The 23,266-nt window shown below is 55.3% G+C and overlaps 6 protein-coding genes across 6 annotated transcripts; 1 reads left to right on the forward strand and 5 right to left on the reverse strand.

Annotated features, from left to right (window-relative positions):
• Positions 1-276: 276 nt before the first annotated feature.
• On the reverse strand, positions 277-740 carry CC84DRAFT_1058418 (uncharacterized protein; the record flags this gene model as incomplete). The annotated part of the gene is made up of 2 exons (XM_018173563.1): positions 277-387; positions 552-740. Coding segments are annotated over 2 exons (300 nt in total), but the record flags the coding sequence as incomplete, so codon positions are not given.
• A 668-nt stretch (positions 741-1,408) lies between these two features.
• CC84DRAFT_1097851 (uncharacterized protein) lies at positions 1,409-8,425 on the reverse strand (the record flags this gene model as incomplete). Its single annotated transcript, XM_018174737.1, has 4 exons — positions 1,409-2,952; positions 3,006-7,864; positions 7,921-8,015; positions 8,078-8,425. The coding sequence occupies 4 exons, from the start codon at positions 8,423-8,425 to the stop codon at positions 1,409-1,411; spliced, it is 6,846 nt and encodes a 2,281-aa protein (XP_018033179.1).
• A 3,499-nt stretch (positions 8,426-11,924) lies between these two features.
• On the reverse strand, positions 11,925-14,656 carry CC84DRAFT_1188904 (mitochondrial carrier; the record flags this gene model as incomplete). Its single annotated transcript, XM_018181019.1, has 5 exons — positions 11,925-12,023; positions 12,103-12,219; positions 12,348-12,524; positions 13,304-14,581; positions 14,630-14,656. 5 exons carry the CDS (start codon positions 14,654-14,656, stop codon positions 11,925-11,927), a joined length of 1,698 nt encoding a protein of 565 aa, XP_018033180.1.
• A 2,244-nt stretch (positions 14,657-16,900) lies between these two features.
• Positions 16,901-18,549, reverse strand: CC84DRAFT_1178403 (uncharacterized protein; the record flags this gene model as incomplete). The annotated part of the gene is made up of 3 exons (XM_018180340.1): positions 16,901-17,124; positions 17,199-18,101; positions 18,222-18,549. 3 exons carry the CDS (start codon positions 18,547-18,549, stop codon positions 16,901-16,903), a joined length of 1,455 nt encoding a protein of 484 aa, XP_018033181.1.
• Positions 18,550-19,490: 941 nt separating this feature from the next.
• Positions 19,491-20,607, reverse strand: CC84DRAFT_1166632 (PRTase-like protein). The gene is made up of 2 exons (XM_018179008.1): positions 20,304-20,607; positions 19,491-20,118 (listed from the first exon to the last, which is right to left on the reverse strand). Exons 1-2 carry the CDS (start codon positions 20,481-20,483, stop codon positions 19,600-19,602), a joined length of 699 nt encoding a protein of 232 aa, XP_018033182.1. The 5' UTR covers positions 20,484-20,607; the 3' UTR covers positions 19,491-19,599.
• A 418-nt stretch (positions 20,608-21,025) lies between these two features.
• On the forward strand, positions 21,026-22,750 carry CC84DRAFT_1219764 (uncharacterized protein; the record flags this gene model as incomplete). Its single annotated transcript, XM_018183107.1, has 1 exon — positions 21,026-22,750. One exon carries the CDS (start codon positions 21,026-21,028, stop codon positions 22,748-22,750), a length of 1,725 nt encoding a protein of 574 aa, XP_018033183.1.
• Between the last annotated feature and the right edge of the window lie 516 nt (positions 22,751-23,266).

The raw sequence follows: 23,266 nt of genomic DNA on the forward strand, positions 1-23,266 counted from the left end.
CCCCGACTACCTTGCACATAATTCCAAATCATCATGAAAAACCCAACACGAAAATACGAGCGATACTACGAAAAGCTTGTCCTCAGCATAAACCTGGGTTGGCCATCACAACCGCTCCAATGGAAGAGACGTACGAGAACGGTGATTGCGGCCCAATTACAATGGTTCACCACATAGGCCTCATCTCCCCCCTCTTCAAACGGTGTCATTGTACATGCTCGCCACGGTAGTATCACCCTTTGCATCGTCATGATAGTGCGCGGACGCCGCACTCCCACTAGTGTCCAACTCCTCGAGGCGCCTCAGGTCCATGGGCTTGTCCAGCAAAGGGTTGACGTAGGGGTCGAAAGTCTTCCAGTAGGGGTTTTCGAGGTGATATTTCTGGCTCTGTCACGACGAGTCAGTACCATGTTCTATCCACGGGACCATCCTCGACCTCATCTCGAAAGTCTCGCCTCGGCCCGGTCCCACATCCTTTTTTCCCGAGACTAATGAAGCAGGACAGATAAACAGCAGGCAGGGAATCGGGGCAATGGCCGAGGGAAACGTACCGATTCCTTCAGGTACCGCTCCACAATCGTGAATTTTCTCTTATCCGCTACATCCTGCATGACAAACCACGACAATGTCTCTTTATCCTTGCTGTATACTTGGCTCGCTTCGACTAGCTTCGCTTTGAGCTTCTCGATACTCTCTTCGTCCTCTTTTGCGTAGAGGTGAACCACGATAGTGTAGACCATACTGGCTGTCTTTGTTATCGGTGTGTCGGATGAAGGCGAATGAGGAATTGACAATTGAGACGCTATGCAGTCGAAAGGAGGCTTCTTGGAGAGGCTCCCAAGTTGACTATATGTAGTGTCTTCTGATTACAACTGATGAGGGGTGTTTCGTTTTGCTCCCCATGGTGACGTAACTTTCACGGCCCTACGGCGGCCCCGCAGCGGATCCCGTAAAAAACAACCATCAGCCCCTCTTCTAGCATAATGGTATCAAGTAAGACCAGGACATCCCACCGCCTCATTGCCTATGGGTATGGCAGAGACTCACTGCGTGCCGGGGAAGCAGGTCGACATTTATGTATCAACCCACCTCTTGGCCCTTTTTCATACATTCACAAATGCATCATCACTATGCCCACGATGGATTAGATTCAATGGTTGAAGTAGCTAGTCTCGGATAGATGTATGTGTCTAATCCAGTTTTCTTTTTTGACTCATCCCACAATGAAAGACATCGCGGCGTCACAAAAGCAAACAAAGTCGCTGCGCAACAACTCCGCCCAAAGCACCCACTACAAACACGAAAAAATGGAGCATCCTGTACACCTGCCTCCTGATAATCCGTGGATAAGAAAAGAGAAAGCACCACCTAGTCGTACATTCCAAAGCCAACCAAGAGCGTGGTACGCTTACGCCTTCGACAACATCTTGAGTACCTCCTCCTTCTCGCCCGTTGGCAGGGTGCTCAATAACGCCATGACACCCTTGAGACCGCCCTCGCGGTCTTTCCGCATGAGCTGTGCAACCTCAAGCGCAATGCCATCCGTCTTAAGGAGCTCTACGCGATCGTGTACAGTCTTCCTGTTCTCCTCGTACCACACCGCAACACTCATATCGTCCTGGTCGAACTTGGGAACCGCAGACCAAGCTTTCAACATCTCAAGACCCTTCGAGCGGGTAGTAGGGTCCAGCTTAGCCGACGGGTGTTCGGCAGAGGACGGTGCTGCCGCCGTGGCGAGCTTCCTGAGGATGTACTCCTCGTTGAGACGGCGACGAAGACGCCAGTAGAAGAACCGACGCGCATTCTGCCATTTGAGGGACGAGCGAATAACACCCTTGGCCTCCATACGACCTGCGCGGTCGTGTAGATCGGCAAACTGTAGAGCAATCTGGCTGTATACGGGCAGAAGCAGCTGTTCGCGCTCCGTCATCTCGGCCTTGATGCTCTGGAGTTGATCGTGGGGCGTTGCAGGGTCGTTCAGCTTGCGTTTCAGAGCGCCATAGGTGGGATCGTTGCGGGCCATTGTCTCGAGTTGCTTCTCCTTGCGGTACTTGATGCCGACAATTCCTTCCGGCTCCAACACACCACCCCGGGAATCCTCATCGGCGTACATTTCCATGTATTGAGGATTGATGGTGGGGTCTACGACGACCCAAGATCCACCGCGGAGCTCGCCAAAGGGAGGAATGTAGACGAAGACGGGCTGCTCGTACTTGACGAGGGCATCGACAATGTACGAACCGTACTTGAGGACCTCGTTGTACATGTCGCGTTGACCGCCCGAGAAACCACGCCAGTTGGCAAGGATCATCAGAGGCAATTGCTCACCATTGTTGAAGTCCTTGATAGCCTGAGCGGTCTTGAAAGCGGAGTTAGGGTACCAGACACCACCGGCTTCCGACGTGATTTGCTCGATAGAGTCGGGGTTGGCGGGATCAGCCGGTGTAACGTTCTCAACGGAGCGGGTTTCTACGCCGATAACACCAATCGGGATTCCGCCGAGTCGAGCGCGACCGACAACGACGGTCTTGGCCCAACCGCCGAGAGTCTCCTCGAAGGACCCACGGTCGAACAGTCCAGCCTGGAAGCCATCCTCATCCTCTTTGCCTGCGATCAGATGCCTTACATCGTAGGCAGACTTGCCAGGGGGATAATAGACGACGTCACGGTCCCACTCGTCTGCAGTAGGGGAAACGGGAACTGGGTTGCCCTTCTTGTCGGGAACGTAAGCCATCCACTTGACAATCTTAGAGACGCCCTCGAAGTCATCCTCAGCGGTCATATGAGAAACACCGTTCCTGTACATGATTTGAGTACCTCCAAGCTGGAGGTTGGACGTGTACACTTCGCGACCAAGAAGCTTGTTGATAGCTTGGGCACCGGTGAGAATGATAGGCTGACCCTCGATCTGGATAGCACGCTGGCCGAGGCGGACAAGATAGGCACCAATACCTATGTACTGTTAGCGATTGCTATCATTGGAAGTCAGATATAGGAGTACGTACCAACCGAACGGCAAGTGACCAAAGTTATGGTGAAGATGTCTTCGTAAGCCCTGGAGGTTTCACCGGCAATCAAACCCGATCCACGAAGAGACTCAACACCGAGACCATCTTCACGACCAATGATCGTGGTGATCTTGAATCGCTCTTCATCTTCGACTGTGACCTTCTCGCAGATGACATCCTCACGCTGACCGTCAATGAAAGCCTTGTACTTCTGGGGTGTCAGGTATAGGTAATCGAATCCTGATTCTGGCTTGCTGGCATCCTTCCATGCGACGGAGAAGTGAGGAATGAGCTCCTCAGCGAGACCAATGCGAGCACCAGAATTGGCAGATAGGTAGATGCGGGGAATGCCAAGCTTGCGAGCGAGTTCGGAGCACTTGTGGAAGAATTTATCTTCTTGCGGCCCAAATGAACCAATCTTGAAAGTGATGTCGTTGGCGATGATGATGTAACGACGACCACGCGAGTACTCTGGTGTCTTGGCCGTAACGATCCATCCAACCATACCAATGGTATTGGTGCCAGGTTCACGGTTCACCTCAGCCAGGTTGTCGTTGTCATCGAGTACCAACTCGTAATATTCGATGCACTCACCCTTTTGGGGCTGCTTCTCGCTCAGATGAGCATGCTTGCCAACAGCAAGGTTCCAGCAGTTCTCTGTGGCCTGACGGAATAGCTCAGGGAAGTCGTAAACATACTGAGTACCCATGAGATGGGCCTTGTAACGCTTCGGTTGCAGGGCTCCCTTGGTGGGGTAGGGAGTGTTGACGGGCTGTAGGTGGAGAGCACCAATCTTGGTCGTCCCACCGACACTGTGGAAAACCCACTTGCCAGCCTTCTCGGACTTGCGCTCGGCGTACATCTCCACATTGATAACATAGCCGGATGTGTTGGTGATGACAACGCGGAGAGGGTAAGGAGCACCAGTTGAGGGATCGGTCACAATGATGCGGATTTCCGCACCTGTAACGCGCAGGCGCCAAAGACGACGACCGAAACGATCCAAGAAGCCACCGATGGCTTCTTCAATCTCGCTCAAAGCAAGCGGGAAGACATGAGAGAAGTTGATAAAAATGTGGTTCATGTCAGCTTGAGAAGTTCCGACGATTTCGAGAGCGTCCAGGATATCGGTCATGAGCCTATCAGTCTCCGAGATCATGTACTCGGCCGTAGGAATGTCCTCCCGAAGACGGCCAGAACGAACCACTGCTCTCAAGAAGTAGCGCTTGTCGCTCTCAGCTCCCTTGCCTACAGCTTCGTAGATGTGGATGTTGCGGTTTTCGGTGAAGACCGGTTTGATGTTGAACTTGGAAAGACGGCCAAGCTCAAGCTGGAAGGCGAGAGCAGGTTCAACGTGACGAATGCTGTCATCCTCGTTGTAGTGAGGGCCACGGAAAGTGAAGTATCCAGGGTATGTTCCATCCTTATGACCGCAAACAAATGTGAGACGGCGGATACGACGGGTCAAGAGCTCGTCTCTGTAATCCTTCACGATCGGCAAGATACGCTCCAGGATCTCCTTGTCGTCGAAGCTCTCGACATCGCGAACGGCAACGTTCAGGACTCCGGTAAGCTCATCAGGAGTCTGGTTCACGTTCGCGCCGGAAGTAGGAGTACGCTTCAAGGTCATGCTCTCCTTGAGGTTGACAGCGCTCTTCTTCGCGCCAAGGGCAGGGAAGATCTCGAGAGCCTTGCCAATAGACTCATCAACATCATCCAAGTATTCTACAGGGACTACCACACCCTTGCGACTGGGCTCACCCTCTACCTTTGAGTTCAGGTAAGACATGTCACTGATCGAGTGGATGCGAGGGGGCCGCTCAAATGCAGGTGTGCTTGGCGTGCCGGGCTGTGAAGCCTCAACGGGGAGGCCGTACTCTTGCTCACCAACCTTGCGCAAGATGAAATCCCAAGAAAGGAGATACGGCTGTTCGTTGTCTGTGTGGTAGTGTATGTCCTTGAGCTGGTAGGCGCGGTAGGCGCGGCGAGTGTACACTTCCAAAGCAGCGAGGGCTACCCAGGGATCCTGGTGGACGAAGAACTGAGGTAGCACGTCGAAGACAGTGTATCTCGAATCAACGACTTCCTTGATGACCTCAAAGTGAGGCTCACGGTGGTCCCATCCGCTCTCGCCGTATCGAGACTCGACAACAGCGGACCGGAGAATGTGCTCCATCTGTGAAGTTCGCTCTTCGAGAGAAGGCATGGCACACTGAATAAGCACCTCACGAGCCTTCAGAGAAACCTTGGCAGTTTGTCGGGATTCGAGCTCAGTAAGCTTCTTGAGGGCATCCTTGAAGTACTTCGCAACATTGCCAGCTCCGGGCTTGTTCGGCCGGTAAAGGTCCAGGATCGCAATGAGAAGATTGTTCTTGGCATTTACTCGGGTGTGGGACAGCACTGTGTGGACAACGGGAATGATGTTGCCGCGGTTCTCGTCACGCAGCTTGAGGACAACCTCCTCATCCCGGCCAGCGCGGTTGGAGAACAAATTCTCTACCGTCCAGTATTGCTCGAGAAGCCGGATCATGACAGTGTACTCATGCGCCTTGAGCCCATCGGCGTAGCGGTCGATGATCTCTGTCAATGGTGACAGACCAGCCATCAACAGGTCTGCATCGGCCTTGGGGACGTTGTCATCGAGGAACCGTTGGAAAGCCTTGGAGAGTTGCTTGGCAGGGAATTCTAGGCTTCGCTTGTGGGCACGCTCGACGACTTCTGACAAGATGGTGTCAAGCTTCTGAGGCATGCGGGAGTGGAGAGCGGAGGCCTGTGCGTTCCACTCGCCATATGGCAGCTCTGGGTCACGGAGAACCTCGACAAGCTCTTTCAGCGTGCTCTGCATGATGACCTGGTTGTCAAAGCCCTGCAGAATGTGCGTGACGATCCCAAAGAGGTAGGTGAACCTCTGAGGCGGCTTGTTACCCATAACCTGTGGTGGGCCAAGATCGGGCAGCAGACCCACAAATGGCTGAGCGGACTTCACCTTGGAAGGATCGTCCAGTGCGAGTATACCAAGAATATCTCCGGCTTCGAGGCTAGCTCCAGGCTGCTTGATGAAACTGACAATACCGTCCTCCTGGGCGATAAGCGGCATGTACATCTTCATGACTTCGACTTCGGCAAAAGACTGTCCCTTCCTGATGTGGTCGCCGTTCTCGACAGTGAACTTGACCAGCTTACCGGGAGACGGCGTGCGGAGCTGAGTAGGGTCGTTCTCCTGCTCGAGAAGCGCGGTCTTTCCGTCGACGGAGACACGAGTGGCGCCGACCTCCTCCTTCCAGTAGACGCTGTGTGATTTTCCGCTAAGAAGCACAAGAAGACCGCCATCAGCGAGCGCTCTCACGCCAACGGAGCACTTTGAGCCATTGATGAAGAGAGTGAAGCTGTCGATGCTGGATCGGGTAGCGGTGAACTTGTAGCGGTAACCCTCATAAATGAAATCTATGGGGAACACAGTCTTAAGAACGTCCTTGGAAGGAACCTGGCCCTTCTCCAGACTTGTCTTGTACTCGGTAATGCAAGCTTCGCTCGCAACATGCGCCTTCGTGACGGCTCCGCAGATGACGGCGATCAACGGGTCAGGACGCTCAGCAGTAAGCTTCTTGGAAATCAGCTCGTCCAACCAGCCGGTTGTGATAGTGTTGTCCTCGAAAGCAGGGGTCTCGAGAAGCTTGATGAGGTACTCAACGGTGGTCTTGAAGTCACCACGAATGCTCAATTCCTTAAGTGCAACAACCATGTGTTTCCGTGATGCTTGTCGGTTCTCACCGTAGGCAAAGATGTGGCCGAACTGAGAATCGGAGAAGCTGTGGATACCACCAGCGGAGCTGACGGAGAAGTAACCCCAAACGTTGGAGCTACTCCTGAAGTTGAGATCGTGCATCGTACCACCGGAAGGCTTGAAGCCCTCATCGGGATCTTCTGACGTGATGCGGCAAGCAGTGCAGTGGCCCTTTGGAGTGGGTCGTCGCTGCTTCTGCACGCTACCCTCTTTGTCAAAATCAAAGTCCAACGGGGTGCTAGTGTGGGGATCAGCGCCATAAAGCAGTCTGATGTCGCGGATGCGGTGCAGGGGAAGACCCATCGCAATCTGAAGCTGAGCAGCTGGGAGGTTCACGCCAGTGACCATTTCAGTCGTGGGATGCTCGACCTGGAGACGGGGGTTCAACTCAAGGAAGTAGAACTTGTCGTCAGCATGCGAATACAGATATTCGACAGTACCGGCAGAGACGTATCCGACAAGCTTTCCGAGAGCCACAGCCGCCTTCTCCATCTCGTGGAAGGTCTTTGGGGTCGCGACCGTCACAGGCGCCTCCTCAATGATTTTCTGGTGTCGTCGCTGAACGGAGCAGTCACGACCGAACAACGAGATGTTGTTGCCGTACTGATCAGCGAGCAGCTGGACTTCCAAATGCCGTGCGGTGCCTGCGAGCTTCATGATGAAGATGGGCGAGCCAGGGATTTCTGACGCGGCGGCCTTGTACAGCGGGATGAAATCTTCCTCACGCTCGACCTTTCGGATACCCTTGCCACCACCACCTTCCGAGGCCTTGACCATGACAGGAAAGCCAATCTTCTTGGCTGCCTCCAGACCCTCTTCAGGTGACTTTGTGCAGCCCTTGTCGTAGATGTGATCCTCGACAGTGACGATGCCATGTTCGTCGACCACGACTGTGTCCACACCCTCTCCCGACCATGGGATGCAAGGCACCTTGGCGTGCTGTGCAACGATGGTTGACGAGATTTTGTCTCCGAGCGACCGCATGGCGGACCCTGGGGGGCCAATGAAGACGATCTTCTTCGGCGAGGCGGCGAGGGACTCGGGAAGCTTGGGATTCTCGGATGCGTGGCCCCTAGACTCAGGGTTAGCAACCATCTCAAACCAATTGCAAGGGAACTGAGTACGCACCATCCTGCCCACACGGCGTGGACGTTCATACGCTCGGCAATGTCGACGATCAGCTCGACGTTGGCGTAGTTGTTGTTGTTTGTGCCTCCAGGCACCTGCGTCTGTCAGCCATGGCTCTTTCGCTCGCGAATCACAGTTTGCATTGCTGGGCACTCACCTCGACGTACTGGTCGGCCATGCGGATGTACTCTGCGTTCGCCCCCAGATCCTCGGGCGTCGCCATGACGGTGAACTGGATGGCGCGCTCATCGCCAAAGGTCTCGTACGCCCACTTCCGCACGGAGCGGATCTCCTTGACTGCGGCAATACCGTTGTTGGCGATGAGCACATTTGTGATGACGGTGTGGCCGTCCTGTGCGGCGACAAAGTCCTTGACCTTGCCGGGCGCTGCAGCGCCAAGATGGTTTCCGCCGATGAAGTGCGGCGCAAGGTTGTATTTTGCGGCCGAAGAGCTCGGGCTACCGTTGGCAGAGCCATTGGTGCCATTGTGCTGAGCTCCGGCCATGGTGGTGAGGGGAGGGGAATGTGCCCGTGCAGGGACTGCGGTGAGGGCGGTCGGAGGTGGGCCGGGACAAATTTATAAGAGCGTCGGCGATCCCCACGCGTGGTTACCGGAGCCTCTCTTCGGCGGGTTTTGATGGGGAGCAGCCAATTGCACGCCTCGCGATGATGCAGAAGGCGCCGGTGGGAGATGCCGGTGCCTCGTGTATTAGTAGAGTAAGTGTAAGGGCACAGCAGCAGGCCGCTCGGCGGTCAGCGGGCAAAGCTATAGAGACGCCGGGTGCGTAGTGCGTGTAGGGCAGAGCTGCGGAGGAGCTGCCTCGCTCGCTGCAATGCAAGAAAGGAAGGAACAATGAGCGGATGCAGGGTATCGCGGGTATCAGAGACGGAGGCAGAGCAGAGCAGAGAAGGGAGCGAGGGCGGGCGGATGCTCTCTAGATATTTATTAAAATTCTCTCTACGGGACCCCCAAAGCTCGACCCGAAGCTCTTGTTGAGCGCAGGCCACGCGCATCGTCGTCAACTACCCCCAAGGAGGCTAATGCAAGCCGCCCCCCAACCCAAAAGCTACCAAACACTGCCCCTGGACTCGCCGAGTGCCCTGTGCAGCCCAGCGCGACCGACCTCGACAGCCGCGCCGGAGCCCGAGGGCCGCATCGGCGCCCTCATTGCAACACATTCTGCGCCCGTGGAAGCCGCGAGAAGCCCTGGTGGGGGCGCTCGCGAGCAGCGCAGCGTTGGGCGCGGCCTGCCCTCGAGGCGGTGGAATGCGATGCCTGCGATCCTGTGCCTTGTTGAGCGAGATATGCAGTAGTCGGAGACATTATCGGCCAACGTCAGTCGCGCCCTCGCTGGTTGAGCGCACCACGGGCTGTCCAGGCCGTAGACAACCTCCACCACGAGAAAGACCCGCTAGATCGTCCTCGCACCTGCTATCTGCCCGTCATCTCCCTGCCGCCGCGCCTGTGCCTCCGACCCTGACTTGTCCAACACTCCACCAACACAGCTACTGCACCGCCGACTGTCTCACGCTGCCGGCGCCCCTCTACAGCTCCGATCATTCGTGCGCACGTCAACATCTAACCAGCGCTCCGCACGAGTATTCAAGGGACGAGCGAGTCGGCTCTCCACTCACAGTCCTTCGGAGTCCGTCCGGTACCTTTGCGACTACCGCTCTATCCAGTCGCCTTTGTGTGCCCGTCATCTGCATGGCTACTCTCGATCCAAGGGCTGTCAGAAAAGACGGTTCCAGCCAGGAGCCGCTCGGCGACCCTCAGTCAGCCGAAGCGCGGTCGCGCTGCTTCGTCCACCCACCTCTACCGCATGCTCCGCTGAGTCTGCCTACGAGCATGAGCATGGTACTGAACTGAACCCATTGCATTAGATAAGCTTCGCGCTTCCATCTCAATCGGTAGGAGCTCCGACGCGAAGATTAAGCTCAGCATCCGATCCCCAGGGTCTGGTGTCGACAGTCGCGGTCCGATCCATACATAGCGGCAAAAGTGGTCTGATGTTTGCAGCTGACAGCTTCAACACCAAGGCCCGTGCTGCCTGCCATACAAATTTCCCCATCCGTGCTGAACCTGTCAGAAACCCGAAATGGCATGAAATGGGCTTGTACCTCCGAAAAAGCTGATTTCGTAAACTTCTGCGCAGATTCGCGTGCACATCGTGAGCTGACATGTGCAAAACCCCCTGCAGACGGTTCGGCATGGTTGCATGTGCCCTGCTTCCACCATGCAACTTAGTAATGCCCGTGGAGAGCGAATGCCCACGCGCACTAATATATGGTGGGACCCACGATTAATCTCTGGTCATATTTGAGATGAGATTGGTATTTCTACCTGTCACTATCGGGTATCCTCTCAGCCGAAACAAATGAAATGTTATACTATGTGAATGAGATGCGTAACAATGCCAATTCCAAGCAGCGTTTCTATCGCGACTTAAGGAATAGACTTCGCATCCCATATGTGCAGTGTGCTCCAAATGCAATCGTTGAGCACCAGTCGCCTTCATGCAGATGCCCCAACTCCAAGCCAATGCAAGAGATCGTAACACGCCCGCCGAATCATGTACTGAGAAGAGAACGCGTCATCGCAGGAACCTGCCCAGTTTACACACGTGTGTGTTTACTCCTAGAAAGACTCCTCTACTTGGCTCATTTTGCGCGGTCTCGCAGGAGGACCCATACCATGCATACCCATTTCTGAGCTTGTCCTCCTGCCTGCACTCTGTCTTCGAGGGATGCCGCTCGGGGTGGGGATGCCCGACCTGTCAATCGACATGCGGCGCCCTATAGGAGTGGCTGAACTGCTGCCATCGCTGAGGCCATCTGGGTCGTCCTGTATGGCGCCCGACAAAGACAAGGAATGAGAATGGCTGTGGGCACTAGACTGTCCGCTCATCGAGCTCCGGGGGCGCGGAATCCGCCCCTCTACCCCACTGATAGACGAAGAGGCGTAGTGACCCAGTGGCGTCCGCGTGCTGCTCCTGCTCCCTGGTCTCTGGGACGCTACGGAAGCCCGACTGCTTGGGCGGCTGCTGCTAGGCTCGCGCGACACTCCGAAGGACAGACGACTCACTCCAGAATCGCCAGCGGCGTTTATAGAAGCTTGTGATGTTCGCTTACTGCTTCTCCTTACCGTCACTGTGCTCGGTATGTGATGTCCCATGGCGCTTGCGTTTCGTGGACTGGCTCGTGGCGGGGTATGCGTTGGAGCCGGCAGCCGCGACCTCACGTTGTGTACACGCTCCTCAAGCTTCTGCATGTTGCCAATCAGATTTCGAATTTGGTACAGGGAACCAGACCTCGGCAGACCACCCGCTGGCTTTCCTCCCACGCTTGGCCGGGTACTCCTTTGCGCCGGGGCGGTTGTCCGAATGGAAGGCGTAGCCCGGCCGCTGGGTGTGGCTGTAGGCTTCATCGAAGTTGGAATACTTGGGCCACGAGAGTGCCGCGTCGGGCGTGAAGAGTACATGCCAGGCCGGGGCGTGGCGGAAGGATCCAGCGCTATGGAGCTCTTCCGCATTGGCATGGGGGTGGAGGGTACTGGCTTAGCGGCGATTGAGGCTTCCGATAGAGGTGGAGAAGGCGGTGTGGCGTCGGGCAGTATAGAATCGGCTTTTGAGCGAGGTGGAGTGGAAGCCGTCGTTGGCGAAGATAGTGTGGTGGCGGACGTGGATGTCTCCGAGACGGGTGAGCGGGGACGCAAGGAATCACCAGCTAGCAGATTCGATGTTTTGCGTTGATGGTGGTTCTCGATGGTCTCCTCTGCGATGCGCAACTTCTCTTGCACTATCTCGGCCTCGATGCGCAGGTCGGACAACTCGTCACGGAGCCTCTGGGTCTCGATTCTCAACCCCTCACGTTCCTGCTCTCCAATCTTGATCTCCTCGTCCAGCATGACGGTTCGCTCTAGGGTGACGTTGTATTTGGACTCCAAGTCTTCGAGCGACGATGTTTGATTACGACCCTGGCGCTCGAGGTCGTCGTTCTGAACTTCAGTATCGCGAAGCTGCATCTGGAGCGACCGCTGCGACTCGCGGAGAGCGGTGATCTCCTTCTGGAGCTTGTTCTGTGCATTGCTGGCTTCGATCTTGCTTTGTTTGTATTTAGTCTGTATGCGGATGTGAGTATGAAGTGCAACGCAGCTCGCAGGCTAGGCAGGTGGCAGCGTACCTTCCACTCTTCCACTTCGAAGCCGAGAGCCTCAACCTTTTCCTTTAGCCTGCGCTCTCGCTTCTCGCTCTCCTCGATGTCCTTCTCAAGCTCCGCCTCCAGTTCCTTGCTAGAGGCCTGGAACTCTTGCAGCTCGACCTCCAACGTCTCGTACTGGGTCTTGTAGTACGCGAGCTCTTCGTCGGTGCTGCTCCACTCGCCTCGCGCGGGCGAAGAGGCGCCGTCGGCCATGGTGCGGCTGCGACGTCAGCGTTATTTGCGGCGGCTTGGGAGCAAGCGCTGGTGTCGCTGTCGCTATGCGGGGGGCGCCCGGACGCCCGGGAAGAATAAATTCGGTGAGCAGAGGCGCGGGTGCACTGCGCGGCAGAGGTAGCGGTAGTGGTAGCAGCAAGTGAGAGGCGGTCGTTCCTCCCTTGTGCGGCCTCGAGCGATGTTTCACGTCGGGAGCATGCGGTGCTGGACAACAGTCATGCGCCGTCTCGCGATTCAGCCAAATATTTTTGCGTCGCACAAGGCGTCGCAGTGTAGATCTGATCCTGTTCCTGTGCGGGTTAGTGGTTAGTAGCCGGGGCGGGTGAGTGAGTGGATGTGTTGTGGTGGTGCTGTTGTCGAGGGGTCGGTTTGTTGATCTATGCGCCAGCCTTCTGCTTTACCGTTGCACTAGTGACACATGCAGCATTACGCTTGTCTGCACCCCAATACCTCGCCGCCTTACCGCTTAGCATGGCGACAGCTGCACAACACTACAAAAGACGATGCCAGCGCCCAACGTAAATTCTCCGTCCCATTTCGAGCTTCGCGCCTCATCCGGATCAACCTGAAACACCACATCCGCTTAGCCACACAAGGCCCGCCGTCTTCCAATTCGCCGAAAACGGAACACATGATACACAGAGACCGAACAGAAAGATTAGCACTTGAAGGTCCTGTTGTAATACCGAATTAAACGCGTATGCTAATACGAGTTACCCTACAATGTACTGTGTCATCCCGAATAATAAACTACGAGCGACTCACGTTTATACATCTTTCAGCCGCTATGATATTCATGCGGTACCCAACCGCTCGAAATCTACATGTGAAGTGTGTACGCAATTTATACATGCGGAAACCAACTACTGCACAACCTAGTATATACACACTTGAAACATACAAAAACTTGATCCGTCCATCACTTTTCACCCCCAAGCTTCTCTTGCACCTGTTTCGCAGCTTCGCTCGCTGCCTCTCTCCCCTTCTCAATCAACCCCTCGGCCTGGTGCGACCCGCTCGCTGCAACTTCTTGCAACTTTGCTGCTGCAGAACCGGCGACCTCGACGCCCTTCGCATACGCATCGCCAACTTGCTCTTTGCCTTGCTCATATGCATCATGTGCCTGCTCGGAGGCCATCTTTGCCAAATCTTCCGGGCTGGGATACTTCTTGAGCGATTTCAGAACGAGGTAGTACATGTTGATGATGGCGGTATGGATCTGATCTTTCATGAGCATCGTGATCCCATGTGAGAAGAACCCCTTCATGACTTCTGCACCCAGACCCTGGTAGAGCGCCCATAGACCTTCCGTCTTAGCTATGCGAAGAATAGTGCTGAAGACCGTTCGTTGGCGTGCTCGTACTGCTCGGGATTGGCTGAAATCTCCGAGCTTCTCTGTTTCAGACGTAGGACCTGCAGTTTGGGATGGCTTTTGCGAAGACACTTGAGCGCGCGTCTTTGCGAGCGAGAACGGGTATGTAACAGTCGACGCGAGCGCTTTGCTGACTGCTGCTATGAGGAACGTGATCCGAGCTCCAGGGTCCGATCGCTTGTCTCTCGTTACCAGCAGCCGTAGCAGCATTTTGTGCAGCAGGAACGTGATCGAGGGATTCAACGTCAACACCAGACTCGCAGAATAACCCGACCAGAAACCTTGCAATCCCTTCTCGTCTCGGATCTGCAACGCAATATCCTTGGCGCTCAAGTTAGGTGAAGATGACGATGTGGGATCTCGTGCGTGCACCATTGCAGCGGTCTGCTTCCGTGTGACGACATTCTGTATGGGCGTTGTCAAGAATTTGCAAAAGGCGCCTGAAATAACGCCTACACCGATCTCATCCAATGCTGATAGCTTGCGCGAGCCCTGCGCCACTCTTCTCTTCTCACCAATATAGGAATAGGCGAGGAAGAACAAGAAGCTGTCCGCCACGCCTTTACCGACCTCCTGCAAGATACCGGTGTAGAATGCTCCAATACCTCCTTCATTTTCGTAGATCTTTGCAACCGCGTCGAGGACGCCTTCGTAATCCGCCTGACGGTCGTCGGTCTGAAAATGCTTCTGCACTTGCAGACGCGTTATCACCAGGTCAAGAGGATAGGTGATGAGCTTGGAAATTGCAGTTCCCAAGGCACCGGAAGTAGCATGGCCAAGTGCCGGCAGCGCGGGCCCTATCACTCTTTTACGCGACGCCTCTTCATTTGACACATGGTACAGTGTGAAAGCATCCTATGCTTGTTAGCATTCGCAGCACTATGGAACGGGCGTGAAGCTTACAAGCTGCGAATTGTAGGCGAACGCCATGGCGGAGGAAAAGCCCGGCGGGCGTTTTGCGATAGAGAAAACTGAACGGGAAATTGACTTCAATGACCTGGCTGGATGAGAAAGTCAGATGCGAGGTGATGTTGTAGACAGCTCCGCTCTTTGTGTCACCCGTCAAGACGTCATTTGGAGCTAAGGATATCCGAGGCTCGTAGCTTGTGAGAGACCCTGAAACACGGACCTCACAACAACAACAACCTCATCGCTATCATGACTGCCATTACACCTAGTACTGCCGAATCATCGCAACAGAAGATGCCGAATTTTCGGAAACAAAAGCCACACGATCGTGATTTTGCGTATGTTAGAGCACGTACACACGTTATGTCTTCCAATGACAGTGGACAACTGGAGGCATTGCGACATTGAGCGGGACCAACAGGTCTCGCATATTTCCATAAGGTGAATTCAGTAACACCATATCGATTCGCAGATGAGTATTTAGTATCACAGGAGGTATTTTATTACAAGCTATAATGAGCGCAAAGCCCAGTCTCGATCTGAAGGCTAGATATCAGCTCAGCCCTTCGCCAGGCAGATTTTGGCCACGCGAAAGCCCAAGCTGCCGGTATTATATACCTAACGAAGATAACATCTCATAGCCAATAAAACTCAAAGCTCGGCAAGGTCTCCCCACTATGGGTCCAAGAGAAGTTGTCGGTGGAAAGGCTTTCGATCCCACATGATAGGAGGGCAATGTTCGCTCCTGGACGCGTGGTGGCGAGATTGTCGATGTTGGGGCGTGCTCGACGATCGTGCTCGCAGCGCGTTCCATTGCGTGCTTCGAACATGAGTGGCCTTCGCATTCCGGATATTGTCGTTGTGGCCCCGTTCTCAGTATGAACCAAATGCTCAGTATAGGACAAATGGTGGTGGTGGTGATGGTTCCTTCCGCGCAAATGACACACCAGATGCTGACCTCTTCTTCAATGCCATCATGTACGGGGCGACGAGTGAGACGACGCGAGGGAGCGAAGAAGATGATGCACAATCCCACGACGAAGGTAGGGTTGTGCGACGTGAGCCGCATTGCCGACGCTAATCCATCCCCGGGCCTGAAGGCAGGACTTGATTGACCCTGAACCACTATCCATTCCGAGCTCGCTCTTGCCATCCTCCCTCTATTGAAAGCATTTTGCCGCGCCAGTCCGGTCCTCTCATGTCGTCGGGACCGGTTGCTGTTGCCCTGCCCACGGCGATTTCGTCGCCCCCTTTCGCATCTTCTTCCAGTTGCGCTCGCTTCTAGCGTCTGTGCTGGGCAGATGGAAGATTACGGGGGCGGGGCGGAACAAGAAGACGGTGGGTGGGGGCGATTGGCCCGGTGAGTGATATCTCGGGGTCTCGATGATCACATTGTCTGCGCGTTGAACGGCACGGCGTGGTTTCGTTCTTGTCGAGGTCGTGTGGAGCGTGATGATAAGGTGAGAGTTTTCGTCGATGTGCAATATGGACTGTGGATCCAGTTTTGCGGTTGCCTTCGGCAGCTTCATGGTCGCAGACGACGGTCTTGGATTTCGTGGTTACCTTTTTTATGGGCAGTATGCAGGTCGAGGTATAATGTGTTTGGAGGAAAACGCTGGTGTTTATATAAAATCCAATATATCCCACACATGTAGTCACAGGGCGCACTGGTATGATGTTCAGCTTCTGACGATGCAGCGCCCATGTTCTAGAACTCCAAGCCTCTTCTACCCTTGCAATTCTGCGAGCTTGCGTGTAGGCGTGTCCTCCATTTGGATTATGTTATGTACATGGAAGCTCTAGACTCGGACTGCGAGCTGAAATGATCGCGATCTCACCACGTCAGTATGCATAGTGTGGTGGTTGGGGTATGTGCGCGGCAGCGGGGGTAAGCACAGCCGCTACGCCACTGATGTCATTGCTGTAATCCTGCGACATGCAGCCATACTGTCGGAGTAAGGGCCTAGATCGTTGCTACGGACGTGATGACGGGAGCTTCTGGGGCGGAAAAGAAAAGTCTCGTGATGAACGAGTGTCACCGAGAACACTCGACGGAAATATCATTCTGCACTTTCGTTCCACATGCGACTATGCTGCCATAATGCACTCTCCTCCAGGTCCACCGTAGGGTCTGCTGATAACATGCAGCCGTGCGTCCCAGTCTTTCACTGTTCCTCATCTTTTGGCTCTTGTGACTATCACCAAGGATTCATTACTTCCCTTTTGTCTCATCATTCCCGTCCATCTTCAATGTAAACACCGCCTCTAATCCGACAGTTTCGGTTTCACACGTCGAACTTTGCTGCTTGGTCGCGCCACCGTGTGCTCCCTCTTGTGATTGCTCTTGCGTTTGGGTATTACCGATATTTTACCCATCTTTGATCGTACGTTTTCGAAGAACTTTAGACCAAGCCATTGATTTGAATCAAACGCAACACGAGGGAGGGGCCAGTGGTTGGATGCTTGGAATGTGACCGCTGTGGTGATGGCTGCACTTCAATCAGCACACGTCCGATGAACCCTAATTTAAATAGAACCGCAACCATATATAAGGATTTCTTACCTAGTTTCTCCTCCTCGAATTGTGAGCTCAGACTCAGATGTGCTAGCGCACCGCGAAGTGTCGGCTCAGACATTCGCTGGGCAGCTGCAACGGAAGCTAGCCAACGTGCGAATTCGTTCGAAAACCTCGGCGTCACTATCTTTGGTAGCTCCTCCACATTGGTGGAAAATGATCTCGGTGCAGTGACTTGAAGTTGGACATCAGGCTTGAAGATGTATTTGCGTGTGAATACCAACTTCTGAGAAAGTCGATCGCGCTTGATATATGTACGAATCTCCTCCTCAGTCCTGCGTCGAGGAGCGCCCTCCTTCGACCTTGCAACAATTGAAGAGAACTCCGCGTCTTTTGCCGCTGGATACCACAGCTCGGTAGTGGAGAGGTGTGACCAGGCGTCGAGTTCCTCGAGAAGATCGCCTGTACAAATGCCAGATTCATTATAGCCCCGCAGAGAGATTCCATGCTTGCGTTTTAAGAGATCGATGAGGTCCCTCATTGAACTTAGAAGACCGCGGCCCTGATCAATCCAAATCAAGCTGTCTTTCAGGCTGGTTCGGAAGTGGAAGTCAACGTGACACAATCTAGGGAGCACACCTTTAACACATGCTGCGGCAAAGCTCGGGAACCAGAGGGAAACATAGAGACTGCAAGGCTTGATATGCAGATGGCGAAGGCTTGATGGTAGCGCTTGGCTCACAGCAGTCGGTTTTCGATCCATAAAAATCAAAACATCTGTAGGTATGCTGAGATGCGTCAGGTTAGAGAAGAATGCTAGGGTCACGTTCGGTGTCCTGAACAGCGTCGTGTGACTGTCCGTCTCTCGGATCGTGAGGCTCTGGAGTTGTTCACCGAGCAATCTTCGAGACACACCCGAGAACAGGTCCAATAAGGTTATGTCTTCGCTGCCTTCAAAAGGTCAGCAAGCAAAATTGATGGTTTCGCAACGCCGTAGTATAGATGGCGGTGACATTGAGACAGGCAGCAAAGCATAAGCTGACCCAAACTCCTCACGTGGTCAAAACTCACCGGAGATGATAAATAGCGGGTCTTGTTCGCTTCCAGGCAACCTCAGGCTCAGCTTCTTTATGTTGGGACAAGACGCAATGAGTACGTCGAGGAGGAAGCGGTGGTTCTTGGACCATAGTAGTTGAACGTCGTCTGCATGCTCGTCGCTAACGATTTCGTCGAAAACTTCCGCGGCGACAATTTTGCGACACCTCTTGAGACAACGCCACTCGGCAATCCAAGGAAGTAGTTGTGGGGGTCCTGTCTTGGTGTAGTCGTCGAGGTCGACGCTGCTGATTTTCTCGCAGAGATCAGGACGGTTGCACAGGGTCCGTATCAGCTGGAGCATGCGGTTTGAGGGCAACAAAACCTCCTTCACAAGCGTCTCCTGTGACACAGTGTTCAACTTGCGGCAAGAGAGTGAGAGTTGGCAAAGATCGACGTTCCTGTGTACTCTTTGAGCTATGGAAAGCAGGAGCTCGTCAGGTAACGTTAGCAAGCGGGAAACTTGCACCAAGGTAGCGGGTTTGGACTTTGACGCTTGCATTCTCGTTGCAAACGACATGGCACATAACGCGACTCCCATAGAGGTGTTGGTGGGGGAAAGCGTGTCGATCGGAGGGAGTGTAGCTGCGGTATACTATGTAAAGGTGGTAGAGGTTGGCAGGCGCCAAGCTGGCCCAAACGTGCCTGCCGCCTGAAGTGAATGTGCCTCAGCCTCTCGCCGCCAATCGCTTGTTCTGGAACGCACCGCCACGTCACACGTAGGACTGTGAAAGAGCCTCCGCACAGGTGGGGAGCTCAGCTTTGCAGCTCGATCCACGCTGCACCAAGTCGTACTGCGAAAAGAGGGGAAGGTGCAGTGGAACGCTGGTCCACCGGCTCGACTCCAATTAGGGAACCCAAGCCAACGGGTTTGTTTGCTGGCCAATTAAGACCACGCGTTTGTCACAACTCAGAACACCTGGAGACTGTAATAACGACGTCTTACTTGCGCGCTCTTTTCAATAGCAAGCATAACAAAGTGTGCCGTGTGCCTACAGCGGCCTTGAGCTGAGGTGAAACCGAGCCACAACGTCTACTGTTGGACCGCGAGCGCAAGACATGACTCGGACGGATTGATTGGGACTGTTTCATGAAGTGACTGTGCGCATACTCAAGAAAACAAATCACGGTTATGTTTGGGGTGTCCCAAGCAGGCCAAGGAATGTCGGGAAAGCATAAATAGATGGGCCTGCATGTAATGTATACTGACGAAAGTCTCCAGGAAAAAGCTCTATGCTTGTGATGTGGCCGGCGGCATGAATGTATCTGTCTTTCATTGTTTGTGTAAATTGTTGGTAATGACATGTGTGATGCATCCAAGGTGCTCTCCAGTATCGAGGAAATTTCCCACGATTCACTTTCCAATGGTCAAAAAGAGCCTGTCTCCAATATCGCCCAGCCCAGGTTTGATCATGCCCTTCTCATCTACCTCACCATCACAGCCACCTACCCACACCTCGACGCCCTCCTCCCACTCGCCACAGGCTTGCCGCAGACCCTCCTCGGTGGCTAGCACGCTGACAACGATGATTCTCTTGACGCCCCAGTCCTTCAGGCTGTCAATGGCAGCAGAGGCAGTCGCGCCTGTGGCAATGACGGGATCGACGATGATGGCGAGCTCGGATGGACCGCTGGCGTTGGGGTTTGATGTGGTGGGTGCGTGGTAGGGCAAGTTGTTATAGTACTCGACAGGTTGCAGTGTGGACTTTTCGCGGTACAGACCTAGATGGTGGACTGCAACGGGCTGGGGAAGAAGCGAGGTGAGGGCGGGAACCATGGACAGCCCGCTACGCAGAATGGGGACCAGCGAAATGGAGGTAGGGTGGGGGGATACGGTGGTGGTGTTGTAGGTGTAACCGAGGGGTGATTTGTCCTGCCAGGGTTAGCGTTTGGCGCTTCCATATGTATGCGTATAGCATTGAGGATATGAGGTTGCGCTGTGATGAGACGGCATGAGTGGGGTCCAGAGCGGTGCGGGGAACCAGTGTCCGCGCCGACGGAGGCAACGATGCACGACTATGTGCCAGGGTGAGGATAAGATATCAACGGGATACATACGGTGCCTTGCTGCTGCGCCTTCAGCCCCTGTGCCAGGGCTTCGTAGCCGACCATCAGGGCAATATCGTGGACGAGCGACTGGACATCCTTGGAGCTTGTGCTGGCGGAGCGCAGCTGGGAGAGCTTCGCCTGCAAGCACGGATGCTGCGATACGTGGGCATTTTTGGGGAGATTGGCCATTGTCTATGTGTGGGAGGCGCGGCGAGCTCCTGCCACGCTGCTACGGCTACTCTTTAAAGCTTTACGGCGGAGGGGACAGCTGGAGCTTTGAGGCTCCGTCGTCGCTGCACGGCGGGCGGGACCGAGATAAGAGGGATGGCGTTAAGCTGTTGGCTAGCGCAGCAGGCGGAGGCGGCCGAGCGGCCGAGCGCGCTGTCGCTGTCGCTGTTCCTTGCAGGCCCCAGGCCCAGGTGCAGACAACCGTCACGGTGCAGCTGTCACACCATGCCTAGCCATCACAGAACCAAATCCTCCCCGCCGCCGCGCTGCGCTCCATGCCATCCCAGAGCGCGGCCTGTATAAGAGCGCGCTGAGCTGACTGGCTCGGCGAGCGACGGCTGCTGCCATCAACTTTGGTCCTGGAGCTTCCCGCCGGCGCCACAGAGCCCGCCGCTGCCGTCCGCGCCCGCCCACGTTCTGCAAAAAGGCTGCGCGGCCGTCGTTGTGTCCCCATGGACTGATCGTGCTGCGTCGCCCCGGAAAGAGAGAAAGAAAAGGAGGCAATGGCCGACAGCGACGATGCGTCGCGCCGCCGCGACTCGCACTACAACCAGCAGCGCTCTTCGTTGCGCTCCGAGCGATCCCACACTCCGTCGCGCCCACAGTCGCGCCCGCATTCACGTCCCGTGAGCGGCCAGCTGGCCTGCGCTTACACCCTCGACGGCGACCACGTGTCGCCCCCGCAGACGCCCACCTCGATCCCAGACATCCCAGACATCCCCGCCCGCTCCTCGCCCGCGCCCAACGTGCCGCGCATTCCCCAGCGGAAGCACAGCCTGGACAAGCGAAGGACGAGAAGCCGGAGCGGCACGGGAAGCCGCCATGGCAGTGCTGGGGGCAACACGAGAGGCAGGACCATCGAGGAGCTGTTGTTCCTGGACGCGCACGAAGACGACCCTGATGGCACTGGCTTAAACGAAATTGCGGCGCCGGCGCCTGTGCAGAACCCTCACGAAAGCCCGCGCTATGTCCATCACGACCTGGAGGAGGAGCGCTCAGCGTCCCGACCAAGGACCCGGCCTTTTGGCAGACACAGCTTTGTGCCCGGACGTGCCACCCCGTCCTCCATCACTGCCCTCCCCGCCATAGCCCGCCATAGGCCTGACCAAACCCCCTCGCACAATCCGGTGGCTACAGAGCTCTACACCGTCTCCTACCTAATCATCTTCTCCATATTCGGTACGCTGGCACGCCTGGGTGTCCAATGGCTGGCCTTGTACCCCGGCGCACCATCCACCTTCCCAGTGCTCTGGGCCAACTTCGGCGGCACACTCTTCATGGGCTTCCTCTCGCAAGACCGCCGCCTATTCCGCGAGGAATGGGGCCAACGCGCCCCTACGCCACCACGTACACCGCCATCCGACGAAGAGAAAGCCCTCGAGCAGAAGAACAGAGCAGCTTCGCACGCCAAAGTCAAGAAGACGATACCGCTGTACATTGGCCTCGCAACAGGCTTCTGTGGCAGCTTCACGAGCTTCTCGAGCTTCATGCGTGACGTGTTCCTCGCCTTTCTCAACGACCTCCGGTATCCCGATATCGGCGCGACAGCTGGGCGCAACGACGGCTACTCTTTCATGGCCGGCCTCGCAGTCATCATCATCACGGTAGCAGTATGCTACTCGGCATTGAAAGTGGGCGCGCACATCGCTCTCCTGCTCGACAGGTTTACGCCTACGCTGCCCTTCCGCCCCATTCGCACCGTTGTCGATCCCATCGTCGTCCTCATCGCCTGGGGCGCTTGGCTCGGCGCCATCTTTCTGGCGATATGGCCGCCCGATCGGCACGCTTCCAACGAGACCTGGCGTGGCCAAGCCGTTTTCGCATGCGTCTTCGCGCCCCTCGGCTGCCTTCTACGCTTCTACGTCTCACTGAAGCTCAATCCCATCAGCCCGTCTTTCCCACTGGGAACCTTCGTCGTCAACATCTTTGGCACGGCTGTGCTAGGCATGGCGTATGATCTGCAACACGTCCAGATCGGCGGATCGGGCGTGGGAGGCGGCAGGGCGGGATGTCAGGTACTGCAAGGCATCATGGACGGCTTCGACGGCTGTCTGACGACCGTGTCGACCTGGATACTGGAGATAGACACGTTGAAGCGGAGCCATGCCTGGAAGTACGCGTTCGCTAGTATCGCCGCGGGGATATGCGTTCTTGTCATGGTCATGGGCAGCGTGAGGTGGAGTGTAGGCTGGACGGCAGTGGCGTGTGTCACAAGTCGTTCGTGGTGATATTGACCAAACAGTGCTTGTAAACTCACTTGATGTGTACGCTACATGTACGAATATGTATCAGATAAACCTGTGTAGCATAGACCTCGGGCCCTCCACAGGCTCCGAAAGTAGTCCTCTACGGTCGTAATGTTAACTCCCATAACAAATTCACCTACCCACCCACGAGCACGCAAAACTTGGGGCATCGCAAGCGCTATGGCCAGCCCGGCGTGCTGCTTGCAAGACCAAAGAAAGCTCCCACGGAGCAGAATATACTGTGTCGACCTTGCATGAAAACCAGCATGTGAAGAAGTTGTGGTTCTATAACCGTATCACAGCGAGTTTCCACAAGATGAGGTGCGTATCGACTACCATGTACAGGATGAGGTTTCTGCCAACCCCACCGCCTCTTCGATTCCGGTCTCAAGGGCCTCTAGCGCACTCTCAGCTTCAAGCCGCACAAGGTCAAAGGGCACCTGTTCCTCCGCCGAAGCTCGCAGCCGTACGGCCACGTCCGGTTGATCTGGTTCTGTC

The sequence above is a fragment of the Paraphaeosphaeria sporulosa genome (genome assembly GCF_001642045.1).
Source record: "Paraphaeosphaeria sporulosa strain AP3s5-JAC2a unplaced genomic scaffold CC84scaffold_8, whole genome shotgun sequence".
NCBI lineage: Eukaryota > Fungi > Ascomycota > Dothideomycetes > Pleosporales > Didymosphaeriaceae > Paraphaeosphaeria > Paraphaeosphaeria sporulosa.